This window comes from Dromaius novaehollandiae, chromosome 2 (assembly GCF_036370855.1).
Source record: "Dromaius novaehollandiae isolate bDroNov1 chromosome 2, bDroNov1.hap1, whole genome shotgun sequence".
NCBI classification, from domain to species: Eukaryota; Metazoa; Chordata; class Aves; order Casuariiformes; family Dromaiidae; genus Dromaius; species Dromaius novaehollandiae.
In genome coordinates, this window is record NC_088099.1 from 60996443 (window position 1) to 61012115 (window position 15673).

Consider the following 15673-nt stretch of genomic DNA (forward strand, 5'->3'; position numbering starts at 1 on the left):
TAGCTCATTTTGTGAGAGATGAAGGGAAGAAGTGGTATGCCAGTAGTTTTCTTTTTACCATTCTTTGAAGAATTCATTATTTTAAATAGATGTCTCCATCTTTTCTTTGAAAGAGTAGCAATCAGCAGAGAAAGCCCATCTCAGGAAAATCTCAGGAAGAGTAAAGTGATGACCTACATTTATCCTCTATTAGAAGGGAGTGGGTAGCATGGATACAGGTGTTTAGTAGGGATGGGACACTAGGACTATAAACCTGGCTGTGTTATTCACTCTGTTTTTTCCTTAAAGAGAGAGAGAGTCTTTAATCTCCCTGTCCTTATATCTCCTGTCTACAAGGTGAAGGTAATGATACCATCGCAAAGGGCATTACAACCTATAGATGAAAAGTGGTATGCTGCAACCTAGCAGAATGTGCAGGAGAAACCTTTAAGGGTGCTTACTCCTCTTCATTTTCCTTCTTTCTGAGCAGTCCCCTGTAGCAGTCTTGACAGCCTCTGTGCATGGCATCTAGCATAGCTGTGTCTAACCACAGACGGTTAATGAGCTCAGCAATACAGAGGGCTCAGGGAGATAGGCAAGTGCTCTGAAGAGAAAGAATATACACATTTAAGAAAATATTCCTCTTCTGTTTTCTAAAAACACTTGACTTTTTCAAAACTGTAGTCATTAAATCTCTAATTACTCTTTCCACCACAGAGAACAGACTCCAGTTCCAATGAGCTGGCATTCTAAAAAGTGATGGTTATTTTCTTAATTAGTTTTGTTGTTTTTCTTTTAAAAAATGTTTTATCTTCTATATCTTTAGAAGGACTCAATGAGGCGGGTGACTGGAGACACCATATCTGGGCTAGTGGAAAACTCTGGGCATTATTGCAGATCAAGCAAATCCCTGCGGTGCTTCCCAGTTAATAGTGATCTAATGATTCAGATCATGCAGTCATCCAAGTTAGAGATGAAAAAGACTTTCAGGTTCCTGAAGTCCTTTCCAATTCCCAATTATATTCATGGTACACACTTTAATATCTTTTCTTGAACCTGAACTCATCCCTCATCTTATGTTCTTGTTGAACAAATGAATTAATTTCTAGATCCAAAAGTTGGCTACTTTAGACACTGAATAACATGGCAAGGCACAGCTAAAAAGAAAGAAAGAAGAAAAGAGAAGAACAGGACTCATTTTGCTGCTTCTTACTTTCTTCTACTTCAAAAATATCATGTTAACAGTACTTAGAGTGCATTTTCCTGTATGGCTCTTTCTGGCTTCCCATGTGTTTGTGTAAAACAAACAAAAAAAAGCACCTGACTGAGAGGTAGCTAATTAAATTTGTTTTGTTTTATTTTCTGTTTGGAAGGAACAGCCCTCAATATGCCAGGTGGAATCAGTTTCTGAAATGATGAAGAAAAAATGATATATCTGTGTATAGTGATTTGGTCTAGGCATGAAAAAGGTACGAGGTTGCTCAGTGCAGTTGAAATGAAGAGCTTCTAGACATGACTATAAATTGAATTTCAGGAATCTTGCTAACTAACATATGGGACTCAAGGATTGAGCAGCAACTACATACTCATTGTTAGATTCTTGAATTTAGATTTTTGGACTTAGACAGTTAATGCTAGAAATGACAGGACTAAGATGATAAGTCTTATCATATAGTTATTCCATATTTTCTCTTTTTTATTAATGTAATACTAAAAATATTGCATGCAATGGAAGCACTGTTTGCTTGGTATGTGAGGTTGTATCTTCAGGATAGTGACTGGCTACAGCTGGAGCAAAAAAGATACACTTCTAGCAAGTGTTAGTATTTCTTGTTTTCCTCTCACAAGACATCAGGAAAGAAATCAACAGTGACCTGTTGCCCAGCTAGTATGGAGCTGGTCAGTCTAGAAAGCAGGAAGACACATGCAATTCAAGCTTGGCCCAGTACTGGCCATGACAAAAGCTGATTATCTCATTTTGTTTCTATGTGACAGTAGCTGCTATCCAACTGCTTTTTAGTAAACAATCACCATTATTGGTATAGTAGACAATAGAAGTCATTTGAGACCCATTTTTAGAAGATAAAATTGTGTTGGTTATTGCATATCTGTTCTTTCAATGATGAGGTCATTGGACTACAATCATAATGGAGGGAAATATTTTTATATTTTTATATATATCTTTCTTTTTTCTCTCTCTTTCTCTGTAATTCAGGAGAAAAGACACTGGGATGTTGTCATACAAAGAGCACCTCCCAGTGAGTCAAGTGGTGGTGGGAGACATTGACCGACCTGGCTCCGAGGCCAAGATATCTGTGGGTCCCGTTCGTTGTCAAGGAGATTGTAAGTTGGCTGCTTTTCTTCCACTTTCCCCTGAGTAGAAAGCAAACGTAGTTGTAAATTGCTGACTTTGTAGACTCCCCATGTAGGTTCGGAGAAGTAGCTGTCTGCTCAGAGACTTTTTTCTGTGAAAGCATGATGTGATTTGAGAAATTTTGTCTATGAAACTGCTTGCATAACGGCTTATCTTTGCATTTAAAATGTGGATATTTGTCTTTCTTTTATGGTAAATATGGCAATGATGTTGATTATTCAACTAAGTTTATGTAGATATAAACAATAATACAGATTGCATAAGAACAGCTCTCAACATCTGTGCTTTTGTTGAGTGGTGTTGTCAGTGCCATTAACATTGTATATGATTGTAAACTATGTTTATATATATCTAAGTAGTAGCACAATGGCAAAACATATCACCGTAAACTTTGATTACAGCTGTATAAAGTTTGACAAGATGGTTATCAAGTGTTACCTATATCAGGGCTAGATGTTTCCATGTAAAACAAGGGTTATTTTCTGTAGCAGTCTCTTTTTTCCAGGTTGCGTGCTGAATAGGAGGTATACATCCTCCAGTTTGAGCAGCAGGTGATAGAGTAAATCCGTATAATGGATGAAATTTCCACTTCAGAGGGAAAAAAATGAAGGGATGCAGTTAAGAGAATTGTACTCTTCCTTCAATCCATTTTTCACAGGGTGAAATTCACCACTGAATGCAGAGCAACTGTTTAAGGCCTTTTTCAGCCATGCTTGAAAAACTTAAACTATACGCTGTTGGCACACTGATTGTACTCATTGTCTATATTTGGATGAGATACTATTATAAGAGGTGTAATGAGGAAAGGTTGCCTGATTTCATTTACAATAACTACTATTTGCATAGTCTATCCTCGGATATAGGTAAAGAGTATTATAAGTCAGCCTATGAGATTGCAGCGATGTAAAATTATTGAAGGAATGATCATAATATATTTAAGTTGAACAGCATGGCTCTAAACAGTGTCCAACATGGACTTGGACTGTCCTCCCTCGTCTGCCCCCTTACAGCTGCATGCTTTTCATTTGCGTGTTTCTAAGTGCTTTATAAAGGAGGTCAGTATCATTATCTCTGCTTTCAGCTAAAGTAGTTAATCCGAACTGAGAGGAAGTTGTGTACTCAAAGTCATTCAGCAGGGCAAGTATAAAAGAGAGTTTTCTTGGTCCCAATCCAATGCTTGAAACCGTAGGCCGTTGCTCACTGATATGATTGAATGTACTTAGCCTGTTTTTCTCTTTTTGGTCTTTCTGGGTAGCACAAATAATCCCTCCAGCTTTTGTTAATGAATCTGATACATACTGAGCAGAAACAAATTTCATGGGAAATTTGCAAACTTTCACATCACCTATTTGATGCTTGTTATTTATGGTGTTTCACTAATCACAAGTCACTTTTTTGCTTCTTTTTTCTCCACTGTATTTTGACAAACATTTTCATAATAGACTGTTAAAACTGATGACTAAGAAATAACAAATAGCATCTTTCTTGCACCTGTATTCCTCATATCATGAACATGAGTGCTACTATAAATACAGATCTCTAGCATGTGAGCCATTTTTAAATATCAGTATGAACGAAACCTCATTAGAGCTGACAGTAGTCTTCATTAGAATGTACTGAGTGGAAGAGCCATTTGGGGAACTGAATAAGTGTATCCCTAACACCCCAATTAATTTAATTTTCTGTTTGAGCTTACAGATATGATTTATTAAAAAAAGTTTTGCCTATTAATATTTGTATTTACTTCCATGACCATATATTATTGTCAAGAAGCTGGTATAAGTTTTCTCACAGGAAAGAATAAACCCCCATTCATGCCAGTTAATAAAAGCTCCTATTTTACGTTTATAGGTGTTGGCTGCTCAGCCTGAATTCTTTGTCAGTGCCCAGCTCTGATAATCCCGTATCATTCCCTACACATTCTCCTTCATGTTCTTTCTTGACCCCATATAACAGCTGCTGTACCTCAGGCCAGTACTATCTCACCATTGATTAGAGCTTCCTGGAAAAAATTCCTATGGGAAATTCCAAAATTTCACAATGTGTTTTTGTTCCAAAGTGAACAAAGAGCCAAAATGTTGAATTTATGAAGGGATTTCAAAAAACAGAATTAATTCATATCTTGATGTATTGCATGCATCAAAAATGGCATTATTAACACTAAAGATTTTGACTCTCTTGACACAGCAAAAGCAGTTCAGTCACATATTTTGTATGTAGCTATCATCATATAATTTATTGAGGGTGGTAAATGAAATTCAGTTAGAGGTATGAAGACTGGGAAAGAAATACAGATTTTTGGTCTGGTTGGAAGGAAGGTGGAAAAGGTAAGAATGCCTTACCAGTCAAATAAAAATTTATCTATTTAGGAGGATTTCTCGGTGTGGTAGTAGAGCCTGCCAGTCCTGTGAAGACATCCCATTGCCCTGAGGGTTGTGTGTGGCATGTGATGTATCAACAAGTAGTCCAGGAATATTTTGCAGCACATGAGGGTCCCCGTTCTCACATCAGAATTACAATATCATTTGCCATCAAGTTCACAGCTACTTCTGTGTTACATCTGGAGACACTGATATGTAATCTAGGCTCAGTCACAGCTGTACCTGAGAGCTGTAAGAGTACAAGCTGCACAGCTGCTGTCCTTTGTGGTCTGTAAGAACAGAAACCTGAAAGCATGGTATTTGAGGGCAAGGGGAATTAAAGAAAGTAAAAATATGTGTTCCCTCACGTAGTTTGCTTCCTTCTATACCCAGCTTAACTGACTTTTCAGCAGCAATGTGAGAGCTTTGAAAGACACAAGTTCTTAAAGAATCAATTTATCAATTTGGGCCACATTAATTAACCATTCTTACATTATTGATTGACTAAAGTAAATCTGAAAATCATTCATCTCAGTGCCATTTGTCTGATACAAACCTTGAAACATTAGGAATGTAGTGCACTTACTGCTGAATTATAATTATTCTCCTATTGCAAAAATTACTAGATTGAGATTCTTCCTTCAGAAATTTAGATTTTATTTTAGTCCCACAAATGACAATTTCATTATTCTATTCCCCTGAGTTATGACCTGATTATGGCTGCTTTGGGCAAGCTTGGACTATGGCTATTGCTGGAACTAAAATCAGAAAACTTGGCCATGTGTGATTAGTCATCTTTGTGTTGCAAAAATATTTTTCATTTTTGACTGTGTCACAAAACAATATCTACATCATAAAAAATAATCAACAAAAAGGTCTTTTGTACCCCTCTCAAGATCTGCATAAGGTGCAATGTTCCACCAGAATGATGATGATTCTGGTATATTCATCTGGTCATTGTGGCAAAAAGCCCGTGAATCTTGCCTGGGGCCTGTCTTGTACCTTGGATAAAATATCCAGGGTCTTTCCTTTCCATTTGTTAGCTTAGTGTTGAGAAATGCTTTCTAAATATCACATGTTTTTTTCTAAGTGGAGTCCCAGCAGGAGGGCAGATTTATCCAATATTATGGAGCACAGGTGCATAACCAGCATATTCTGCAGAGTGTTATTTTGGCAGTGTATTGCGTCTGAAGATCAAGCAAGGGTTTTCAGCAAATGTCAAGCCTATCCAGACTTCAAGCAAAAGTTTCCTTCCTGCCATTGCTGTATGAGTGTTGTACTTACAAAATGGCAAAGACAGATCATTAGCAGAGATCCTCAAGTTCATCTAAGCTGAACTGGAATCAAAAATAGAAACAGAGAAAACAAAGTGTTTGTGAAACTTTGGCATTTCCCAGTCCTTTGACTCCGTAGTATTGTTGGAAAGAAAGACTGTTCTGTTTTTCTCAAGAGAGGCTGTCCTATGCAAGATATAAAAAAGGGCTAATGAAAAGCCACTATATATCATCTTTACTCTTCAAGTACCTTTGCAACAGTAATTACAGTCTCTTTACAGACACATTACAATTGTATTAACACTAATGCAATAGCACATGGAGTCCTCAACTCCAATGCATTTGACATTATCCAAGCATGTAACAGAAAGATTTTGCCCATCTCTTTATGTTGCTTCACTGTAATGCAAAGAGGCTACAGTAAGAAATCTGGATCGTCCTACTTGTCTTATAGAATCAGCTCTGCCTCATCTCTGACTGCATTTCAGACTGGATCCCATTTGGCCTGTTGTTCTCTGTGTGTCTGTTTTGAACAGTAGTATCTATTAATTGTACAGCTGTTCCCTGTATCTCTTCACACTCTGTATAGAGCCATAAAGGACAGAATACCTTTGACCTTCTGTGTCTTCCACAACATAAAAGTAAAAGCATAACAAGCAAAAAAAAGAAGAGGTTTCTCTGTTCCCACTCCATTTCCGCTCCACTCCATTCCATTTCCACTAAGACTCCTCAGGCTAATTGTCATATGTCCTAATAGCTTCAGTGTGATCACATGGCCCGCACAGCCCATTCGGTACTAGATGATCTCATTGTTAAACACAATCTCTTTTTCATGAGGAAAAATACATTCTGAGATCATATCTGATTATTTTTCCAAGGACCTTTAAATCCAGAAAAGCTTAGATGAGGTTGTACATAACTAATCTGGGCAGGTGTTTTCAGAGTCAGAGAATGTGACAGCCACCACAAAAGTGTACAGAGTTTCAGCATTAGTAAATACTCTCTCAAGCAAATATATGCTGAAAACAATGCAGAGAACAAGACACTGTTCAAAGTCAGCATCAAGTCTGAAAGCAGTTCTTGGGTGATATCATTAGACTTTTTTATTTAGACAAATTCTGTATTTCTGCTTTTATGAATTTGATTTTGTTAATAGTTTTACGTAATAGGAGAAGTTAGATTTTTGTTTTCATGTACAATTTGATGTCCTCCAAACAACACCAGTTCAAGGATGGTTCTCTCCTACAAGGAGTACTTCAGCTTGCAATAAAACCAAACCCAGGCACAGCAAGATGGGCTTCCAAAGGATTATTAAACCGCAAATGAAAATATTGCCACCTCTTCACATGTAGCCCTTTGGCTCAGATCAGCAGATGTGACACAGCTCACTGAGCTGGTAAGCTCTTTTAGTCTCTGATGAATCACTAGGAGTGCTCAGAGCTACCTTTTGATTTTGCAGGGCTCACATGATTTCTAGAATCTATGAACAGAGAGAGACCGTTCTCTAGAAAGGGAGTAGGTACAGAATTCATAAAGAAAGAGGAATAGTTTTCCAGGAACATGTTGGGGAACCCATAGAGACATTTGACAAATACAAGCAAACTGGTCCCAGAAAACATGAGACTCAACGCACATATCCTGGAGCTGAGTCCTCAGGGACTCCAGTAACATTGGAGTTACTGTGCTGGGGTCCTCTGGTAATGTTTCACTTACTGTCATTCCAAAATTCCAGTGTCGATCCTGATCAACACTGTATTTCAGTTGTATTATGTAAAAATAGGTCATATGCAGAGTATGTGATGCCAGTAAAGAAGGGTAACTAAGATGCGTTTTCAGCTGTGTGAGTGTCAGCAATAATGCAGTGGACTTTCTGAGAAGAAAGTCTATGGTAGTGGATAGTCTGCGGCTTTCAGGAGAGAAATGCTACTCAACTGCTTCTCACCCCATTTTCCAGAGAGGTATTGCATATTAGTGAACATTCTTCAAGAATGTAGAGTTGTTATTACTGCTATAGTAACTTATTCTTCCAAGTGATGTTATCAGCATAGACTTAACTGACATGGTTTTGAACTGCAGCAGAAATGAAAGAGGATTGTGGCTTCCTTTCACCTGTACCTTTTCACCTTGTCATTATACCAGGATATCTGATATACATGGAATCCAGCCCACTGCATAGTTCTTTTCACACTGTTCATGATTTCATTGTGTCACCATAAATGTCGCCAGGAAAATAATTCAATTTTAAACCAAAGCTTACATTCTGCAGCTGAGGATGGATTCTAGTGGAAGCTTCACTAGTGTTGCATCGTGCTTTTTATGTAGTTCTGTCTTCAAAGGAAGGTAGGAATATGTTAGACTGTGTTCTTAGAATCACAGTATGGTGGTGGCTTATCATGGTGCAAAGAGCTTATCTTGTTGAAGAATTTCCCTCCAGAGAATGCTCTAACTAGGATGCAGAATTGTTTTGGGGTCCAAGATCCGCCTGAGGTGGTAGCTGAAGGCTGCTAAAATGGATCTGCTGATTACCTCTGTGAAACCAAGCTGGAGGGCTTCGATTACAAAACTTTGGGCTATTGCTGCAGAGGTTTCATCAATAATCGTATTGAATCAAAATTACTTTTGTGACTTTTGGCACATTTTCAAAAGTTTCTTTTCAGTCCCCTTAAGACAATACTTGGTGTTCTTAAGTTCCTGTATTTGTAGCCTGCCTAGAATATCCAAGGACTTTTTTTTCCCAAGGACTTCCAAGGATTTTGATTTACATGTGCTCTTTCTAAGCCCCAAGGGAAGCGGACTGACTACTCTGCTCAGAATTTGCCTTTCTCCTTGAGTCTACTTTCCTCGTGCCCTACTTCTACTAGAGGAAAGACAGAATTTAAGGGAGAGGTGGCTTTTTTTATACATCTCAGATTTATATTTTTTCCATTTCCTTTGGTGTTCAGTTTTTACTCTCCCAGTGAGACTTTGATTTCTGAGCCATGAATCACTTTTGGTGTTTTACCGCTATTATCTTTCATCTTCAAAATGGGGAGGAAGGAGCAGCTGCATTTACTGTGGTTCTCTCTAAGCTAAGGTTTCATGTAGTCCAATATCAGCACTGTTCATGCAGAATCCATAGCGACAGAGAAAAACATCTCCTTGACGGATGACAGAAATTCAGAAACTAATCAAAACTCCGTTCTTACATCAGTCCATTGATTTTGTGTGTGTGTGTGTGTGTGTGCGCGTGCGCACACGAGTGTGTGTGTTCTCCAGGGAAATATATCTAGAGCTCTTCTATTTAACTATGGCTCATGGTTACACTCCTTTCATGACTTAATACTTGTTTCTTTCACTTCTAAATATCGCTCTTTGTGTTACTCTTGTGCTTCCTCTTGAAACATTCTAATCGAGCTGGCTTAATAACTCAGATAGTGGTTTGGACATGAGCATTTTTGGTGACTATGGGTATGTGTCAAAACTGCTCTTTAGATGTATTTAAGAAACACAGTCACTGACGGTGTCAGTGCTGACAAGCGCATATCCTTGCCGAGGTATGTTTTTGTACTCTGTAAATGAAGTACTTCCTATGTATCTCATGTGCAGGTTGGTAACTCAAAATTATTAGTTTTCAGGAAACATAAATTTACTGTTTCATATGCATGCTTCATCCATTTTCATTACATTCCAAATTGAGGATGTGTTTTCCAGAGCAGCACTGCAGAACTGAACTTAGGTTTTTCTAGAGACAGGGAATCCATTCCAGTTAGTTTCAGCTGGGCTTTAGATTGACGAAAAACTCCCATAATAAATTTGATAACCCTTTTTTCAGTAATTCAATAACATTCTTTATCACTGCATGCTTCATCTGGCAGCAAGTACAGTGAGTCTTTGTCATAGAAAACCTATGAAGCAAATCCTGTCCAGAAGAATAAATTTATAACAAAAGGAGTCTATTTAACATGGATGGCCTAATGATTTGTTAAATAAGTTTTCTCTTCATCATCACACTTGTGTTCTTTGAACATCTTGAACTTGTTTTCAATGGCACTACCCGAAGTTCAGGAAAAATAACACTGCCTTATTGTGAGCTTGCAGTTTTCAGCTATGTATTAGATTTATGAACAAGGTCAGTTCTCTAATAGGCTGTGCAATGTGTTGACGAATCAGACCAGCAGTGATGTTATTGTTTAATATATCAGTAAGGTATGCTAGTGGGTATCCCAGCTGAACAGCAATTTATAGTAGGTAAAGCAGCCCAGTGGAGCTTCAGTAGAAGGAAATTACTCCTACTGTATCTTAGGCAACATTTCAGTAATACTGTGGTTTGCATTATAGGTTATTAAAAGTGAAAACACTGTATCAAATGAAAATTAACATGAACGATAAAACCCCAAGGCTGAGGGTCTCTTAAGAGGCAGTTGGCCTTTTAAATGTATAATTAGATTTAAAAAGATACAGATTGTTTTTTGAAACTTTTGACCCAGTGATTCCACTGGAAATTGGTGTGATGTGATTACATATCTGAAATTTAGGCCATTCCTGTTTGGGGTGTTAATTCCTTCTTAGTTACTTGGGTTAGAAGATTGTAATCAAAATTTGTAGATTTCTCCTTGCTTCCCTATTTTTTTACTTTTGTTGCTACACATATAATTATAGAACAATTGCAAAGTCAGAATATCTGTTCTATTATAAGAATTTCATATTTATTTTTCATGAATTTTCCTGACTTTCCAGAAATTTTGGATCAGTTGTGGTAAGGTCAGTGGGGTAAATAAAGGTCAACACTTGATCCATGTAAGTTTATCTTTTTTGTTTCCCTAGTACTTGTAGCTGCAAAAAAAATCGTAAAAAAATCATCTCCTGAAATTCCACAGCCATTTCCCCAGCATATATTTGTCTGCTGCACCGGATTGTTCGTGCTACAGCTGGTACAGTTACAAATGATTAAGTGGGATCTGTACAGATTCCTGCACAGAAAGTCAGAACATTGTGCTCAGCGATGTAGCTCAGCAATTCTGATGCTATCCACAAACCAGTAGAAAGTAAGTTCCCTTTGAATCAGAGCAGCGTGACAACCAAGAAGTAGTATTTCAGATTCATTTGGTTTTTCTGGGGATTTTGTTGAAGATGATAAAATAAGTAACAGTGTAACAGTGTCTGCTCACCATTTTGATAGGGATCATCCAATTCAATTAATCAAATTGCTGTGGTTATTTTCCATATGAGGTTGCTTCTTTCAGAGACCCAGGAGAAAAAAGAATGATCCCCTAGAGCATCCTTCTAAAACTTTCTCAGTAAATAAATCCACTCTGTTACAGTTATTTAATATCTGATTTAAATGACTGCATTTCCTATGACTAAGCCTATCTCTTTCTGTTCACATTTAACTCTGTTTTGTTCTGGCATAATTTACTTTTATTACAAAATATAACTAGTATTTGTTTTAGTATTTGTGAGGGAAAGTTTTCTACAATGGGCGATGTTGGAATGCCATCCTGGAATGACTTTATGTTTCTAAGAAAACTATGCCTTTTCTTACCTCCCAATAAATGGCAGGCCATGGCCAGACATCTCATACAATTATAGGCCATTTCTTGCTGCTCAAATAAAACTTTGCCCGCCCTGAATATAGGAGCTGCGAAACCTCCAGTGTGTGTCTAAATGTGGGGCATTCCTCATTCACACTGAACTCTGTGCATGTAAAAGTAAATGAGGACATAGGAAGGGCTTCCTATGGCTTCTCATGGCTTTTGTTATAGGTATTATTATATCCTCATGGCTTTTGTTATAGGTATTATTATATCCTTCCTAGGCAGCAGAGTGCTCCAAATCCTGGAATTTTGGCTACTAGTTCTGTCGTCCTTTTTAATCTGCAACAAATGCTGGGAAGTGCTATAATTACATTCAGAAGGGATTCTCTGCTGTCATAAATCTGAAACCTTTGGGTTTCACTTACAATTTACTGTTATTTAAGTTTTCAATAAGATAAACTCTACCATATATGATCCATGGTGGACAGTACCAAAAAAAAGATGAGACCTGTATGTCTTTGGATTTCCAGATAAGCTTGGAATTGTGCTGAGGTTTAGTTTGTTTGCTTGTTTGTTTTCTAATATCATTAGAACATGCACAGCTGGAATTATTTTAATTCAAAAAAAATTTTTCTTTCTTTGTGATTCAGTTCTTCCTACTCTGAGTTAATCATTTTAGATGCTTTGCTTTATTACTTTGTGCTTGTTCAACTGTAGGTAGTTTGGCCTGGAACATTGGAAGTATGGCAGTCAATGCCCATTATGAATTCTTCCACCAATAATAAAATTAAAAAAATGAAACTTCATGGAGAATTTATGAGCTTTATGTTTCATAGGTATAGAATTCAAAAGCAATTAAGAGCTAATTTTATTCAGATTCCCCTCATCATTGTGATTATATTGCAGGTGAATTTTACCTTCTTTAATGCAAAAAAGAAGTATCTGAAGCATTTCACATGAAGTATTGTCTCTAAATTCCTAGGGAATTTAAGTAAAGACTCGTTAGTCTGATAAATGACAAAAAGTAGCTGTTCATATTAAACTCAATTCCTGTTAAAGTTATGCTTTAATTATAATTTCAAACATTTTATCATCTATGTGATTATAATGCATATTAGTATCTTACCACTTACCTATAGCAAAGAAAAAATTGTGCAGTGTACAAAATCTAAGAATGAGAAGATGAAACAATACCCACAGTGCACAGAGATGTGATGAGAAGGAGAATATCAGTAAAGCAATAAGAGACTAAAGGAATCTGCAGCTAAACTGGTGATTGAGAACTGGCAGGAATCTTTTCCACTGCATGGGGAGTCACCTCTAGATTTCACCCAGTAAGTCTGAATAATCCCAGAAATGAGGTCTAAAATAGAGGAAATCATCTATATTCATTTTTTAGTTAGAACTCTTCTCATTTTAATACTTTTGGCCTGTGTATTCCTGCAGCACTGACTGATATTTAAAGAGCAGAAAGAGCAGAAAAGGCAAAAAATGACTGAAGGTGAAGTAGAGTGAGGGCAGGCTCTTTCATCACTATGTATGAGTTATGCAAATTCAGTCTCATTTAGACATAGATAAGTGAGTGGCAGCAGAGCTGAGGAAATCCCGTTATAAAGGAGCTCATCTAAGCTCACAGCACCCCACACCTGGCACACCACACATAGTAAGTCAGTCACCCTAAGAAATGGCCGGCCACCAAAAGGAGAAACTAATAAAGAAGACGAAAAGAGGTTAAGGACCCTTGATATACATTAAACATGCGTGTACGATCTCTGTACTAGGGAACCAAGTTAGCTCTAATTATGTCTTAAAACAAGAGACTTTAAGATAGCTAAACTTTTTCTATCCAATGGTTGGATAAAACAGAAACTCAGCTATGTATTCCATAACTGCCGCTGCACTTTTTAAAGATTCTCCGTCTCACAGGCTCTTCTCCCCATGCTTTAATTGTAGGGGTGAATTCTGGCAACTTCGGTTCAAAACACAGCATCATCAAGTCATACTATGCGTATTTACACAGTATTTGGGCTATATATTACAGCTTGCCAGAATTTTCTGAGGGATGTCTCCTGATCCTTCTCCCCCAAAGCAATAGGTCATTCTAGATTTTTATGTAGCTTTATGACATGGTCCCCAAATGCTTTAGTACTAGCAGAGGGTTACAAAGCAGTGAATTTGGGCAGCTGTTTAGAAGGAAGTCTGAACTGGGGAAAGGGAATATGACAGTAATTTGAGAGTAGTAGATAGAGCTGTATGTGATGTAAAAATTAACTCTCCATTTCTTTCCTCTGTTTCATTTTTTATTGCTTTCTTCTGCCTTTGTCTTCTATTGAAAAACTTGAAAACATGAAAAAAAAAAACTTATTACGAAGAATCACATACTTATTCCATTTTCCATTGATAATGCCTTGGAGAACCTCCACTATAATACTTCTGTTTCTGACTATGCTGGCTTCCAGATTCAAGTTGCAACCTGTAAAGTGCCATATATTCAATATTTAGAGAGCAGGTTTCAGAGGAGAATTTGCCGCTCCCCTTCGTTCTTCCTCTTTTCTGTGCTAAAAACTTGAAAACTGTGTTTTGTGAGATGACTACTAGGTTCCTTAAGGCAAAAAGAGAAGAAATTTGAAAATGCTGATAATTTTAGTCAAGGTTTTAACTTTGAATCAGTTTAGATTGAACTAAAAGGAGATGAGTGGAAAATCCTTTGCTTTACACAATTATTTTTTTCCTCATTCAATCAATTCAAGCTAGTTCTAGCCATTTACTCTTAGGAGCTTACAGTAATCTGTACGTGGGAGGTCTTAGCTCAGCTTGCAGAATCACGAAGCTCTCAGCTTTACAATATTAAACAGCAAATTCTGCCATTTTTATGTGCTTATCTTTAAACTCACATTTGTGAGGAATCATCTGTACATCTGATCTGGACTAATTCAGAGGAGCAAATTTTTTTCATTAGAGCAGTTTTCAAGGAAATAACTGTGGAAAGAGAGGCAACAGTGACTGATTCTATCAAAATCCTCTTTTCAGCATTTTATTTTACTACTCAGTTTCAAACATTCACACTGTATCTATATTTTATTACTTAACCTTGGCTTCAGGAACTTCTGGAGATAGAAAAATTTTGCCTTATCATTTTAGTTTTGCTTTTGAAAACTATAGAACTAAAATCACTAGAAGTCAGCTCTTAAGCCATAGAACATGGTTCGGGTGTCTATGTCCAATTCCCTGATCTATCATTTATTTTAGATTTGCTATGATAAGGTTAAATGTAAAACAATTTATCATTATAAACTGTTATTGTATCTTTATATTTAATATGCAAGCAGAAGAAGACCCAACCCATATTTGGCAAGATACCTTTCAGGAAAGTTCAGATGCTTCCAAAAACATGGTAGAGAAATGATTTCCCCAAGGAATACTTGAAGTTCCCATCCCCAAAAGAGAGAAAAAAAAAGAAATCTCAAAAATAATTGTCATAAAAACATTGAAAAAATATGAAGTCATTTCAAATATTAAGCTTTGATAATAGGAGAATACCTTGGTTATCAAGTCTGGTTCCCAGTGACTGTAGGACATAACTGACTTTCAACGCATTCAACACTTTGCAATAGACCCTTTTTGTTACTGTTTAACTATATTTCATAAATAAATAGGTTTTGAACTAAAACCAACTTTTTAAAATGTCCAAATCAGAGTAAAATTTTCAAAAAAATCAACTCAGTGTAGTTATATTTCACAAACAGTTTCAACAAATCAGTGTTTTGTAGCAAAGACAAAGCTTTTTTAGAAAACACTTAACTAAATCTTATATTCATGGGAGGGGCACTCTTTCTTTCTTTTTTTTAAAGGAAAATAATTCCCTTTTCTGAAATGGAGACTTGTGACCTTTAACTTCTGTAAACTACAAGTAAACTGTAGCATTTTTGCAGTAGCTTCACTTCTGCCTAAATTATAAGGTGGTAAGCTTATATTCTACCTATCTGTATTCTGAAGCTTATTTCTGTGTATATTATCTTGCTGAGGACTGGCTCTGTTCTCTGTACACACACTGTATTTCAAGTGGCTAATCTGATTGCTCTCCATAATATCATAAGGCAACTTTGGGATCCCATCAGGACAGCCAACTATTAAATAAAAATATTATTATCATACAGTGAATTGCATCTATCC

General features: G+C 36.8%; 1 protein-coding gene across 1 annotated transcript in view; it reads left to right on the forward strand.

Moving 5' to 3' along the window:
* Positions 1–15673, forward strand: part of CNTNAP2 (contactin associated protein 2) — a 1147482-nt gene that overhangs the window by 956994 nt on the left and 174815 nt on the right. The window contains exon 15 of the mRNA XM_064506638.1: positions 2195–2322. Coding sequence (XP_064362708.1) covers positions 2195–2322 — 128 coding nt within the window. The remainder of the gene's footprint in view (positions 1–2194; positions 2323–15673) is intronic.